The sequence below is a fragment of the Brachyhypopomus gauderio genome, chromosome 1, assembly GCF_052324685.1.
Source record: "Brachyhypopomus gauderio isolate BG-103 chromosome 1, BGAUD_0.2, whole genome shotgun sequence".
NCBI classification, from domain to species: domain Eukaryota; kingdom Metazoa; phylum Chordata; class Actinopteri; order Gymnotiformes; family Hypopomidae; genus Brachyhypopomus; species Brachyhypopomus gauderio.
Genome location: NC_135211.1, coordinates 8,486,389 through 8,502,299, shown reverse-complemented (window position 1 = coordinate 8,502,299; position 15,911 = coordinate 8,486,389). Strand labels below are relative to the sequence as shown.

The following is a 15,911-nucleotide window of genomic DNA, read 5'->3' as shown; positions in this document are numbered from 1 at the left end:
AATCTCGAAAGATGACTGTAACATGACTAGATTGCATGAAACCACTATCTTCGTGTCTGTGGTTTGTGATATTACTTGAATTACAATCAGATTAACGTGCCTAATTATGTTTCGCTTGTTGTTCGAAGAAGTATGACTAAATAACTAAAAACCTTTTTACTCACACATACCACCAGAGAATTATGTCACCCCACGTTTCTTACCCGATGTCATTCTGGAGTTCTCAACAAGTTTTTCGTACGATAATAAAAATATTAATGGCTCGCCATCCCTTTTGGCCACATGCTTGTGATGTTTATGGCTTACAAATTAAGAGAATTAGGGTCATATGTAGCATGGGCAGGTGACAAATAAACTAACCTATGTGAAAATTTGAATTTCGTTCTACTTTACGATAGCAAATTTATTATAATATTCAGTGTAATAAGCTATGCCTATTAGTAACATGGTCAATCAGAAACAGAATAAATCTTTCAGTGTTTGGTTTCTCATTGTTTATTGCGTCATTAGTTTGCATATGTTTTCAACTAAATAAAAACATCCCATTCAAATTTCCATTAATTTAACACGGCAGTTTTTACATTTAGCTACTTTCTCTGTCTCTCTCTCCGTCTATCTCAGCACAGACATTAGTTATTATTATTGTCTTTACTATGTCTTTACTGTAACATGTGCATTATGACGTTATTCATTTGATGACATGCCCCTAATTTTAATCTACCTGTAGGTGCAAAAAATATCTAATAATGTGTTACTGCTAAAATAAAGTCTCGTACAAAATGTATTCACGTTTTACAGAGTTAATGGCTTCCTTTCGATTGCCTCAATACTGTAAAGTATAAGAGAAGTGTGGCTTTGTATATCTTTAAAACTAGCCTGTAAAAGGGGGTCTCGACGCTTTATGTGACATTCAATTTATTTTTGAGTTCACGTAAAACAAAGTCCCGTATTAGATAGATACGAAACGGTGATCAGGTCGTGCTAACTACAATTATAAATGCAGTTAACATTCCAACATTGCCAAATCAATAAAGCTATCATTTTTCAAAGTTTCTAATTAATGGATTTGGTCAAAATAGTCTGTGACAATATACAAATAACCTGTCAAATTAGCCTACGAAGAATTCATAGGTAGCCTGTTCTTTGTAGTAGTTTAGGGCTATACGAAAGATTTTACAAATTATTTTATTCAAATTTTATTCTTTTTTGGTTCACCACAGGTTATATTTTGTAAAATGTTTATGGCGGATTTAAAACCTTATAAAATCAGTAAACCAGAAGTTGTTTTGTTTAGTCAGACGTGGAAACCGGTGGGTGGCACTCTGTGTAATACAAGTTCACCAGTGCCACGTGACCAACACACAGCCAATGGGGTGCGCCGCTTGTTTTAACTACGTTAAATGTCAGATTGCTATAAACTAGAAGCTCTTGTTCGGGCCCGCCGAAATGGGCGAGCATAACCTTCTTAATACCGGGATTGTGGGACCTTTGGTAAACATCCACACCGGAGACACGTTTTACCTCCCCAACTTTCGTGCTTCTGGGGGACAGCTGGCGGGTCTACCTTCCCTCCCTTACCCAAGAAGGGACAATGTTTGCTCCCTACCTTGGAGTCAGTCGGAGCAGTGCAACGGATACACTCAGTCCTTCTTTAGCAACCCCGTCTCCCTGAACCCCACATTTAACAGAGCATGTGAGATTACACGGCAAGAAGAGAACAAATGCTTTTACAGCTGTGGTGGATGCACAGTCAATGGTGGAGGTAATAACCGGGAAAACTTCGCCGACAGTTCAAACATTAAACGTGATGAAAGGGCAGGAGACGATTCGTCAGTGTCTATAACGCCAGAGCACGGACTGCACAATTCGAATATGATGGGCGGTGGTAGGATTTACTCTAAATACGAGTACGGACCCACTGTCGAGAATCTGACGCAAGACCCGCCATCCTGTAACTCCATGGAATCGGACTCTGGTTCGTCACAAAACGAAGGGGGCAAAGCCCCAGGCATCCTCACACATGCACTACCATCCCTTGGCCCACCCGCAAACGGAACAGCACCGGGCGGAGGTGAGTAGTTTCCATATATGTGACAGTCTGTTTCGATCCCCTCTCAGACGAATGTGCACGTTTTGGCTACATAATCGTGTTTTAGGATATGTAGTTATAGCTGCCACAAGATGACAGAAACGGGACAGAAACAGTGCAGCAAGGGGGGAAACACTTGCACGTTGGGGTAGGCAGCACTAGGGGAGGGTATTAGAAACCCATTTTGGCTTTACATCTTCCTCTGTAAAGAACCGTAAACGCGTTTTGCGCAATAAAACAGACATAGATCTGCTGATGAGGACAGCAAATACGTTTATCTTCCATTTTTTCTTTACGTTTTTCTTTTTTCTTTTGTGATACTATATTCCCACGTCTTCTCAAATAAAGGTCAGGGAGGTGGGTGTGCAGATTTTCGTACGGGATATTTAACGTACTCACAGAGAACACAGTTACTATCAACAACATTCAAGATCGTTTTGTCTGTATTGCCTTGTACTGATACTGCTACTCCCTTCCCACGCAGACAACAGTTCTTATGGTTTACAGTTACATGAAATGATCATGCTTATACGCATATACCCCAAATTTGTTTAAAGATAGGCCTATGTATTGACGTATTACTGTAATAAAAAACGAAAAACAAGACAAAAAGGTTCTTTAAGGTTAACCAAATGTAATATGTGTACGTACAGTGCAGCCAATTTGTGTGACAACTACTAGAAGTTCAAAACACCACTTTACACTTTGGCCTAGTTTCAGCTTTCAAAAGCACTGTAGTTCTGACCGCATCTTAAAAGTACGCCGGTGTTATAAAGATACTCACCCTATGTATGATTAAAGTTTCTTAAGAAAATTATATGAAAATGCTAAACATTTTTATATTGCCAATATTTAAAGGTAGCCAGAACGTACCAAAAAGATGTGCTTTTGACGTGATTCGACTCCATTTGAAGCATTATACGTACTTTGACATTTCTGATATTGTTTCTGAAAATGCATATTGTTGTGCGTATGTTCTTTTTCCCCACTTAATGGTCCCAACCTGTCACCACAGGTGCGACGTGGTACCCTGTGCATACACGAACCCGTAAGAAGCGCAAGCCCTACTCCAAACTACAGCTGGCCGAACTGGAGAGTGAATTTATGCTCAACGAATTCATCACCCGTCAGCGAAGGAGGGAGCTTTCGGACCGACTCAATCTATCGGACCAACAAGTGAAAATATGGTTCCAGAACCGCCGCATGAAGAAGAAAAGACTGTTGCTAAGAGAACAGGCTCTGTCCTTCTTTTAAAGGCAGAAAATAAACCGTACATTTCAGGACACAAACAAATATGCCCATAGAGGTGTTCCCAATATAGGTTAACCACAATGATATAAAGATTTTGATATTAATGCCAACAAACTTATTAATGCATCTCTCTTGACACGAGTCTATCCTTAGTTTAATAAGATCGCCAAATAGGAATCATTAAAATACACTAAAATATTGCTGACTTGGTTTAATGGCATCGGAAATTACCTTTTCAATTAACATATTAACCGATGACAATTTACACGTATCGCATGAAATCCAAACAGGAAAACACTTTTTGAGGTCTTATTGAAGTAAAAAAATGTCCATTGGTGTAGCATGTCCAATATATATATATGCATAAATATCTAAATGCAATGGGCCGGACACAAAGGATATAAAAGAGACTATAGGTCCATGAGCATGATTAAAAAAAGACTCACGAAAGCAACTTTCTACGTCACTAACGGTCTTCTGTATCGAAAACAAGCAGGTGACATTTCTCATCGAACCCATGATCAACAATCAGATTTCTTAAAGTTAACAACAATAAAATTGTTCCTTTTTCACGTAATTACGCTTTAAGCATACTTTGTCCTCCACGTGCGCATCACGTGGGGGCTTTCAGAGTCAGCAAATATATAATTGGATAGTGAACGTTGTAGGAGATTGTGCAACTGGGTGCTAGTTCTTGCTGCTATTTTTGGACGCAAAGTTAATCAGCAGAATCTGGGAGCTTAGACGCGAACTGGTGTTCAGTTATTAATACTATTTGCTATCAGTGTGTATTTACTGAGAAAATACGCGAAAGTATACGGAAGGTTTGTTTATTAGCTATACACACTTTCCATTGCTTTCACAAAAACCATTTTATTTCCATGTGTATTTGAACAAGCTTGGTATATTAAATAAAGTTTATATTAAATAAAGAGACTTTTTTAGTGCTTAAGTTGCATCTAGGCTACTTCTACGCCAAAACTATGACTAGGTAATCTATATTTTATCAAAAAGCATTCCTTTACAGTAATATTTCAGAAGAGAATATATTTACATTATCCCAGTCTATAGGTCTAATCCGCTTGGGATGAAACATCTATAAATTGACCATATAATAGATTTGAATTATACATTTTAATGTTTGTCTGACTCATTAAAAACCAAAACAAGTCTGAGTAATGTTGCTATTCCGTAATGTCCTGAATTAAAGTCATGACGAGTAGTGGGATCAAGGACGCCACTAGGGATTTTGTGCCGTATGATAAGATTTCACTATGGTCCCAGTGAAACAAAAAAAAACAGTAACTAATGTTTCAACAATCACTTAAGGACTCACAAGCCCCTAAAATCTCCCTGTTCCCCTATTCGGCGACATTTAGCAGAATTAATTCATTAGATTACATGCGAGAGAACAAACAAATACATACATATGATGAAAACATTAAAAAATAAAAAATTGGTTCCAGTGGTGTGAAAAACAACCAACAAAACATGTCTCTGCATTTGCATAGCGATTGTTTTATGCATTTAATCATTCGTATTCTGTAGAGGAAACTAGATTTAACGAACAAGCTTAATTATTATTCGAAAGTAGCAAAGCTTGTTCTGGTGCAGTATTTGCATGCATTAGTGGCCTATTTAAATAAGTGCTGCTCTTCCTTCGTACTTTTCTTCTGAGTTTTTTTTCCACAAAACATCCTGTTTGTATGACTTATGTGTGAAAATAGGAAACTGTGATGCTAGTCTTGGAATGGTAAACACGACGATCTGTTTTACTCGTGTTTGTTTGTCTGTTCTCTTCTGGGTTGCTAAGTTTGCTTGTCAAAATAATATAACTTACTATATAAGTGTACGTGCCCGATTCACGTCTATTAAAAACTGTGAACGTTTTTAATGTGTTTGATGTCGATTCATTGATAAAAGTTTCATGCTGAAATTATAAATCTCAATGTTCTTTTACATTTAGTAATTGACTTTAACATTAAAATTTTTTTATATGAAAACAAAATTTCTAAATCAATAAAATAAATAAAATATGGTTACAATCGACATGCTATTTAATGTTTGTTATCTGTTTCAAACATCACTTTATACGGTACTTTAAAAGGTGCAAAGAGGACATAATAAACTCTGCAATGAAAACCTTTCCCTCCCGCTTTCTGTACGTTTACCATTTGACTCAGTTTGGTCAAACACAGCGTGTTCGCACTATATTTTTTTATATTTGCTTAAAAAAGAAAAAGAAATATAGCCTAACACTTGATATTGTATTATAGCAGTAGCCTTTTAGGGTACATTAAACATTACATTACGTAACATATAGAATAATTCCTTTTGGATTGCTTTGCATTGCTGCTGGTCTATGAACTAAGAATAACAGCGCGTGAGGCTTTGTGTGAAAATGAACCACAACATGTTACCACAACATTGTGCCTTTCAGTGTTCCTAACGTTCAAAGCTAATTTTTCAAAAGGTCTTTAAGCAAATTCGGTTTAATGTAAGTGCTTGGCCTGACACTAAGATTTTATTTGTATTATTTATTATTAATGATTTTAAATGCATGCTGTACTTACCTTCACAATAAGTAAATGTATGCTATGCTTAAAAATCTAAAAAAATTATTTCTAAAAATGCACAGGTATGTGGATTTCTCCTATTTTTGGCTTCAGGAACATCCATCACTTAAATTCAAATATTGGCAATATAAAAACCTTTAGCCTATGCATGTAATCTGATCACGAGTTTCTATTCCATCACTGGACATCTCAGTCTAGCAATAGTCTGTCAACATAGAGGGATTCACTTTACTTGACACTATTTTCCATATACATATTGATATGTGAATATCCTAGGGGAAAAAGATACGAAACATATTTTTCCCGTGTTAAACGCGGCAGTTGTTTGTTTTGGTCTGCAACACAACGTGTTTTGGTCGTTTGAATGATACTACAGCGCTTTAAGTAAGGCGCGTGGTTTTGACTTTGAGACGGACTTGCAGCACTTTTATAGGTCTGTGGTCATATATCTATGCAATTGACACAGACCTTGAATGTGGCAGTGTGCATGTGTGTATGTGCACGCGCGTGTGGTGATAGCGGCCTGGGTCGAGTACAAGAGGGAATGTAAGATTACAAATGTTTAGACCATGTATGTTCTAAACTTATAAACTTACGTATTTGTCTTGCTTTGGTTAGAAACTATGCAAAGTCTCCGTAGGCCCTCTTCTCGTTTAATGTTTTGTCCAGATGTTTAAGAGAGGCGAACTAGCTTTACAAAAATAGTGGCATCATGGTCAGAGAGAATTCTCAAGCAAACACACACACACACACACACACACACACACACACACACACACACTCTCTCTCTCTCTCTCTCTCTCTCTCTCTCTCTCTCTCTCACACACACACACACACACACACACACACACACACACAAACAAAAAAGTTTTAGATTCCACTGACGAAGTGTTTAGACATCAGCGACTCGACTGCCCTACTGTCATTCTCGTTGCTCTCAATGGGATTGTCAGCTCTATTTTTAATTTTTGTTTTCAGGTTGCAATTTACATGTATTACGCCTAAATTTTTAATTTAGATTTACAATCGCAGTATGTTATTTTTACAATCGCGCTGTCAACACGCAACGTAAAAGGAAGTAAAACTGTTTGTTTACGCTTGTCATATCTAGTCTGGGATTCAGAACGGCCGTTTCGATACATCCAAGATACCAGCGCACTAGACAGTGACCTTGAACTGACAACGCGCCAATAAGAAGCGTCCTTGTGCGTGAGTGTGTGTGAGTGCGAATGTGTGTGATAGAGTTCGTGCAAGCGCGTTTGTTGTGTATAGGTGTGTACTTCTGTGTGTGTGTGTGTGTGTGTGTGTGTGTGTGTGTGTGTGTGTGTGTGTGTGTGTGTGTGTGTGTGTGTGTGCGTGTGCGCGTGTGTTTATCTCACTTCTATTATTTAATTTAACAGTTTCATAGCACTATAGTTTTACTAGATCATGTTCTTGCATTTCATATAGCTTGTTCAAGATGTTTTGATACATTCACAGTAGACTATGTTGTTAGAATTCAAGCTGACGGTAACCAAGTATATATTAAAAAGCTTATGCAGCGTAAATGTTATATAGATCAGTGATATACCGCAACCGTTTCGTTATAATCTATACTTTACATAAATTTGAAGGATATGTTGATTTCTAACAAATTACATATTTCGATAGAAGCCGATATGTAATTTAATTGTAGCCTTTGTAGACTAATCCAAATGTTATACTTAATCTTAGGTAAATATGTATTGTTTTTATCAAACGTGTGCACTCACAAACACAAATAAAGATAAAAGAAAATTCGAAAATCTTTTCAAACCACGTAGACGTATTATGACCATGCAGTCATGTCGGCAATCGCCCCATTATATTCTAAACGCGAAGTTACGCTTCTTTATATTGATATTTTCAAATTGTGACAGGCCAAAAGTTTCTAAAAATGACACACAAAGATAAAAAAATTAATCTTTAAGACACTATTTTGCAGAGGCGTTCATAATTATCGTTGCCTACGGTTGTTCATCTATTTTATTTGTGTGTGTGTGTGTGTGTGTGTGTGTGTGTGTGTGTGTGTGTGTGTGTGTGTGTGTGTGTGTGTGTGTGTGTGAGAGAGAGATAGAGAGAAACAGAGAGAGAGAGAGAGAGAGACAGAGAAAGAGACAGAGACAGACAGAAAGGGAAGAAATGGAGAATCACTGTGTCAAACTTACACAAGTGCCCATATCAAAGATTTTGAAAGTAAGCAAGTATGTATTGTGTGTGTCATGTTACTATATTGTATATTATATACTAATTGATTATTAATTATGCCACCTTCATCTACAGTGCAACACCCCTTTGATGTACAAAAGTCAAGGCATGCCTTTCCCGTCCCTTCTCTGGAATGTACTTTTTTGCTCGGCACACGTAGAAACCAGAGTTCATCTCACAAAATGAAGAAATAGCTCAAGGTCCTGGAGTTTTAGGTTCCGTATGTGGGCGGGAACCAATACAAATTGAAGGTCGAGTTGGTAAGCACCTTATATGGAGTTCTGATAATCATCGCTGATGTTTTAAGAAAGAATAGTGAAGACAGCCCTGGAGTTCTGACCGAGTTCTGACTATGTTTTGATTCGTTTTCTGTCAGCTGTATTTTCTCTTTAATGCTGCGTGGGTATATGTGCTATGCGCTGCAACCCTGAATTGGATAGGAAATTAATTAGGGCCCAATGCTTAGTGAAACAGAATGCTGTAGGAAACAAAAACGGAAATTCGGTAAGAAAATACAGATACTACTTCATCTTTCATACGTCTGCTTTTTATCAGATACGACAAGGAGAACAAACACTTTGATACATGTTTCCCCTACCTATTCACCGTGGGGAAAAGTCCATTTTATACAAAACGTTAAGTGCTAAGACAAATCATGTTAGAATGTTCTTAACATTAGAACATAAGGTTAATCAACGTCTTTTTCCAAGTCCACATCAATAAACAGATAATACTGTTATAGTTTAAAACCACAAACACATACGGTAAGCTTTTCGTGTAAACAATAAATACAATGCACCATGAAAGCCCTATCATTTAATAAAAAAACGAACTGTTTATATTTGAACCATTCATTTCAACTGACAAAATTCAACGATGTATTTTGTCGAACCATAGCCAAACCATATCAAGTCAAACGTCTTCTTTCAAGTTAATTCAGAAATGATGACCATACAATGCAAACACAGTACACATTTAATATTTTTAATATATTTAAGGAAATCATCAACGTTAACCAGAGTGAATAAATCACAGCTAAATGCACAAATTGTTTCCGTGTTTTAATGGGTCTTGTATGACTAATATATGCATGAGTTTGTATGTGCAATAAAGGGCAAGAACGCATACACATTAAGACTGAGTAATTTCAGTTTTTCACGTTTTACAACAATAAATGTCTAGTTTGATTTTCGCCCGCTTGCATTTTCATGGAGCATTCGGCCAAAATGCAAGCGACGGTTATGTATTTATTTTGATCACATTACTTAGTGATAATAATTGTGTTAATAAATGCAATATAATTTAGCATTAGGTGTTACTTTGCTTTGCTTTCGAGCATATGGTTTGTATTTGTTTTATATCTTAAGTCTTTCTTGCGTTGATCTTTTAACCGTGCTTTTACAGGCAAGAATGGCAGCATTCACTGGGTTGCTCGAGTCTTGGTGTTAGCGATGGCTCTTTTGCTGATGCTTTAGACTGTTCGCAGCTCATACAACCGAATTTAATAGCTTGGCTTACATCCAGTTAAAATGATCGTAGCCGTGAGGGGACAATAACGTTATTTAACACGCTTGCCACGTTTAAGGCTTGTTTCAGAGCCGATTTATGCGCGAAGATGCCGTTGAACAACTATCTTGATCGCTGTTGAGAGAAAACGCTTGAAAGGTTTGATCTTTTCATTTTCAGGGACTTCATGTTTCGATTGAGGAAACACAGGCCCAGCAGTTCTCATCGTTTTTGCTTCTAAGACAGAGGCTTTGACAATATTCCGCAGAAATACATGTTTTAAAATTTGCTTCCTAGTACCGGTTTCTACTCTAGAACACGGAATGCCAAATGTATTTCAGCTATGATTTCCTGTCCATAGCTTTCTGAAGCTCCTTCCTACATGGCAGACAACCAGAGAACAAAGCAGAATACTGGTACAATTGAGAGAAGGATATATCAGGTAAAGGGTTTTCTGCATCAAATTTAGTCCCGTAATACATATCTGAAAGAGTGACAGAGGTTTACGCATAACAGAATGCCAAACGATTTGAATGTGCAGAGTAGCTTCCGTAACTGGTGAACGAGAGAAGGGGCAGCTAATGGTCATCTTTGGAGGCCGATCTAAAGTCCAGAATGCCTTTTATCTCAACCGATTCCGCTATAAATTTAGCGCTGTTATAGTAGTTTATGTTTAAAATATAAAATACATTTATAATACAGAAAATAGAAATGGTAAAAATATTTTATTCAGAATGGCAAACCATTTAAATAAAATCTAAATTCCTGTACATTACGTTGCATAGGCTATTTGTCTCTTAGCTGACGCAACAATCAAGCCACATCAAATTATATATTGATGGAAATTAGTAACCCAGGTGACTACTACTGCTTAAGTGGAATATGTCGTAGCCTAGTTGTCATGCACAGTGCGATATTTATTGCATTCCTTATGCATACACTTAAATTATACATTAAAATGATATGTAGGCCTATGTGCCAAAAGGAGCAAATTAAGGAAACCGTGTATTTAGATATGATTCCAGTCTTCTTCGCAAACAAAAACACCTCTGCGACTATTTGGCGTTTTATGGTAGGCTTGTTGCTTACAAAATGTTAGTGGTCAAATTCAAGGCTTGTCTGGACAGCTGTCTGGTTCCTTTGTACTTGACTGAAGGCATCCAACCTTTTATCCCTAAGAAAGGTCACATTTGTACCAACGGTTCACTGTTTTAACATATCGATGACGGTTTTCTTAAATTACGTAGCCAGTAGGCGAATATTCAGAGATGTAAACAAGGAATAGCGCCACATGGGACTTTCCAGTATCGACGGTAATGTTTCATATGTATCATAATTTCAAAACAGAAGGATAATTGGCCTATTTGTTACCAAATTGTTCACATTTCCTTTGGATACAACCTATTATTTCGGGTTCACTTTATGTCACGTGCTCCGGCTAGTGGATGTTGTTTTGTTACAACTAAGTCCTCAAAGACTTGGAAGCGACTACAACTGTCAATCAGACACTTCTGAAAAATGATCGCAAAAGATGGTCACAGAGAGAAAGATGGTACGTGTTTTGTAATCTAATAATACTTAAGCCACATAAAACATTTGTTGATGTCTGTATCACGTGAAATAAAACATCCAGACTATATATAGGTTATATCGTAGGTTATATTATAATATATATCTTATTTTTAGTATCTTACATTTACCCTGCAGATCATATTAGACTAATGTGACTAATTAGATTAGACTAATATAACGATCCTGACTATACTGATTACCAGATACTTTATAAAGCAGTTATATAATTATTTAACTGACGCATGGAAAATGTAACATTCTGCGCAATATATATTAAATCAACGTGGTTAAAGAATATTAGTCAAAAAGAGAGAAATAATTATGAATTTTATGAATTGTTGTACTGTTCAACATATCACGCTGATATAATTAAAGATCGAAAAAGTGATTATTTGCTTGCACAGCTGTCCTGTTTCAGTTCCTCTGGAAAACGTGTACTTCACTACAATGTTTAATATCTCTACCTATTTTACCTAAGTACACTACGTATATATATATATATATATATATATATATATATATATATATATATATATATATATATATATATATATATATATATATATATATATGTGTGTGTGTGTGTGTGTGTGTGTGTGTGTGTGTGTGTGTGTGTGTGTGTGTGTGTGTGTGTGCGTGTGTGTATTATCAAATAATAATGAACTAAGGAATGCTTAATATATGTACTATAACACTGCGCATGTGCTATATGCTGCAAAATTAGTTTCACTGAAATATTTATGCATTTACATCAGGATAAAAACTTAATTACCGCTTATTTTCCTGTGGTCTTTGAAAACCAATCGTTTCAGCCGCCTATATCTTAAGAGAACCACTCCTACGCATGTAAGGTTTTCAAATTGATATACGACAATATCTACTTTCGATCACGTGTCTTAGAGCGACTTAGACGGAAAGCGCGTCATCTCGCATTCCCAAATTTTCCCCTTCTGCTGTTCGTATCCAAAACATCTATCTGTAGTCGCAGGGAGCACGGGTTAGAACGATGTTTAACTCGGTCAATCTGGGCAACTTCTGCTCCCAGACGCGAAAAGACAGAACTTCCGATTTCGGAGAGCGAACGGGCTGTGCCTCAAATCTATACCTCCCAAGCTGCACCTATTACGTCCCTGAATTTTCTGCAGTCTCCTCGTTTCTGCCGCAGGCCCATTCGCGCCAGATCACCTACCCCTATTCCACGAACCTCTCACAAGTTCAGCCGGTTCGAGACGTGTCATACGGACTGGATCCATCGGGAAAGTGGCACCACAGAGGGAACTATGCATCCTGCTATACAGGGGAGGACCTGGTGCACAGAGAATGCCTTCCGCCATCATCCACCATGACGGAAATGTTGATGAAGAATGAAAGTGTCTACAACCACCACCATCACCACCACCCTGGCTCAAACCACCCTAGCACGGGCTTTTATTCCGGCGTGGGGAAGAATAACGTCCTTCCGCAAGGCTTTGATCGTTTTTTCGACGGTGTCCATTGCGGACAGGACGGTGGCTCGCTAGAGAACTGTGTGCAGAAAAGCGACACCAGCAAGTCGGATTCGGCGTCGAATGCGCCCCCAGCCCTCCGTGGAACCGAAGATCCAGAAAAAGAACATGAAGATGATGAGGACAACACAACGTCGGGTTCATGTGCTTCGTCTACCGGGAAAAAAGATGACAACTTGTGCAAAACCGATCACTCCAGTAGGTATCTGTAGCTGTAAATGGAGAAAAGGGAGAAGCTCGGTGTTTCGTCGGTCAGATTTTATGTGGAGTTTTATAAGCATTCAAAGGATTTTATTATAACCTACAAAGCTCTTTCTTCTAACAAGAAGAATTTTTACGATGGGAAAGATCTTTGAAAAACCGATATGCTACACACAGGCGAAGCTATATGTGAGTCTGTGAAATTTTAAGAGCCAGCTATTGTGACAAATGCTAACTTTGATCATGAACTTGCGCTAAGGCATTTTAAGGGATGATTCGCCGGCTGTAGAGAGTAAAAAGCAATTGGGCATAACAGTGCTTTCGGCGAGTAGCTTTTTAAGCCTAGATATAGTAGGCTATAGTTCACTGATTGGTATATAAGTAGCTCCCTTGGTTTACACTGTAGGCTGGCAGCTTTGCTTTAAGATGTGCAGTTTACAGACACGTGCAAAATGTCTGCAGTGCATCCTTCTTGTGTCGCCTGCAATTAGTGCTGGTGCAACATCTTCTATGTACTGCTATTTTGGTTTATTTTTAATTAATATAGTTAGCTGTTAACATAATAGCGTTTCCCGACGTTCTTTGGCTGCAGAATGTTAAATATTTTAAAATACCGTCATCTCATTAGTCCTAGATATGCTTAAGTGTAAGGGTAGTTAAGGGTAAGGGTACTTTATTTAGATTAAAATGTTATATTGGCTATAACTGAGCTATTAACATGCCCTGACTTACACGATAGGCAACATTTACACTATTGTGTAAATATTGTGTAAATATGCAGATGTAATGCTTTCTCAGTGTGTTTTACTACACTGTAGATGTACTCTTAACAGGATTCAAAGTTAGCGTTAGATATGCACGCTGCACTAGTAATTTAGGCATTGATGAGTCTACGTACAAACATTAAATGTGATATATTTAGGCTACAATTTATTTTGAGGTCAGTGCGAATTCTTTATAAAGCAATCATGTGACATGGTTAAGGTTATGCTACTAATACTAGATTATGCAATGTCGTATCTGCTGTGATCTTAAAACAATTCGATTTACTATCCATTTTTAAGTAATGCATGCTGAAGACGAACTGTGTTCCGTGTTTATTTCCACTAACGAGCACTTGCATATAGATCTGATATATCGAGGCAGATTTTATCCTGTGAGAATGAGACAAAGAAACATTTACATCTGCTTTCGGCGTGGTGGACGCACCGCTCTGATTCAGAATCGTGTCTACTTTATACAAATGAGCATCCGCAAATATTGGAAACGTAAGCATAATACACAATTATTCTTTAAACCGGACGGTAGGTGTTCTTGATGCTTTTGTTGCACGCTGTTGTTCACATTGTAGTGCCTGTAACGTATTTGACCTTGCACTCTGTTTTGTTCTCTCTTAAACTGTTCTAAGGTACACCACGGACGAGGAAGAAGCGGTGTCCATATACTAAGTTTCAGATCCGAGAACTTGAGCGAGAGTTCTTCTTTAACGTTTACATCAACAAAGAAAAACGTCTCCAGCTCTCGAGAATGTTAAACCTAACTGACAGACAGGTTAAAATCTGGTTTCAAAACCGACGAATGAAAGAGAAGAAATTAAGCCGAGATCGCCTGCAGTACTATTCTGGTAATCCGCTTTTGTGAACTGTCATTTTGTCCTCGGCGAATAATGGATATGTAATCTACAAAATTAAACTCGAAGTGATTACGAAGACATCGTCGAAGCACCAACTTCAGACAAAAATGTGGTTGATGCCACAACAGTCGGACTTTAAGGACAAATAGGTTCTTCATTTCTTAGTCTGTCTTGCTTTTTAATGCCATTAACTTCAAGTATCGGATTAATAATAAAATATTATTAAGATCTTAAGAAGGGAACGCGCGCAAAGGATAAAGTGTTCATTTGCATCAAGTGAATGCTCTTTTTCCCCATAAACGGTTAGCGTGGAAGCATGAGATAGGCCTAAGTGACATTTCACATGAACTATAACGTGAAAGCCATCATAATTTCCGCGGTCTTTGATTCGTTGTAATGGGCTTATCGTAAGTATTGTCATTAGGATGCATATTTACTAGTTAATATCCTTTATTATTATTATTATTATTATTATTATTATTATTATTATTATTATTCTTTATTTTAGTCACAAAGACTTTTTACTGTGTAGTCGAAATCGTTAAAACATTACCAAACTGCCCTTCTTTAAGAGACTATGCAATTAGCATTATAACAAGTTGTGAAGTATTACTACTTGTAAATATGTATTTTTTATTTTCACTCAATTTCTTTTTCAGTTTCATTATCTACTAAAAACGAACTGGAAGGTACCTATAGGTATATAGTGAAGGTTGCAGGGTTTTCTATTTCTACACCATTTAAGAAATGTTTTTGCTTGCAGTTTACTTGTTATGCAGTGAAAATAAGAGAAAACTATGAAGATATGCATCAAAAGTTAAGAATGTAACAAAAATAAAGTCAACGTAATTCCTAAATTAAACCAAACCATATATGTCTCTTGTGGCTGGAATTTGAATAGCATTTCACTCAGACCCTCAGAACCCTTACTTTAGAATTTGTACATATAGAACATTGGCATGCACCATAGAATTTAAGTCAAATGTGAGGAAGTATTCATTTGGGACGATCCAGCATGGACATTTATGAATTATGATGGTATCAGACAGTTAGTGCTCCTTTTATATAGAAGATTAAAACATTAAGCTCTTTAAAAAAGAGTTCAACATGTGCGCTGTGTATGCAAGAACAATGAAACAACTAACAGAAGTTGACACAAGCCTTCTTGGAAACATGGAAAACTCGAAGATTAATGTTAAACATAAACGAGCTTTAAAACCACTATAGCCTGTAATTGGAAAACCAGAGACCGTTTCCTTTTGTAAATCAATTGTTGTGAAAAGTCATCAAATCGAAGTTGGTTTTGTTGAACAACTAAAGGTAATATGCATTGATTCATCATTTGTCATGGT

General features: G+C 37.1%; 2 protein-coding genes across 2 annotated transcripts; both read left to right on the top strand.

The window, feature by feature from the left end:
- The first annotated feature begins 1,414 nt into the window (after positions 1 to 1,414).
- LOC143482312 (homeobox protein Hox-C12a-like) lies at positions 1,415 to 4,706 on the top strand. Its single transcript, XM_076980686.1, has 2 exons — positions 1,415 to 2,071; positions 3,105 to 4,706. Exons 1-2 carry the CDS (start codon positions 1,447 to 1,449, stop codon positions 3,341 to 3,343), a joined length of 864 nt encoding a protein of 287 aa, XP_076836801.1. The 5' UTR covers positions 1,415 to 1,446; the 3' UTR covers positions 3,344 to 4,706.
- A 7,395-nt stretch (positions 4,707 to 12,101) lies between these two features.
- Positions 12,102 to 15,426, top strand: LOC143482240 (homeobox protein Hox-C11a-like). The gene is made up of 2 exons (XM_076980588.1): positions 12,102 to 12,923; positions 14,335 to 15,426. Exons 1-2 carry the CDS (start codon positions 12,227 to 12,229, stop codon positions 14,565 to 14,567), a joined length of 930 nt encoding a protein of 309 aa, XP_076836703.1. The 5' UTR covers positions 12,102 to 12,226; the 3' UTR covers positions 14,568 to 15,426.
- Positions 15,427 to 15,911: the final 485 nt, after the last annotated feature.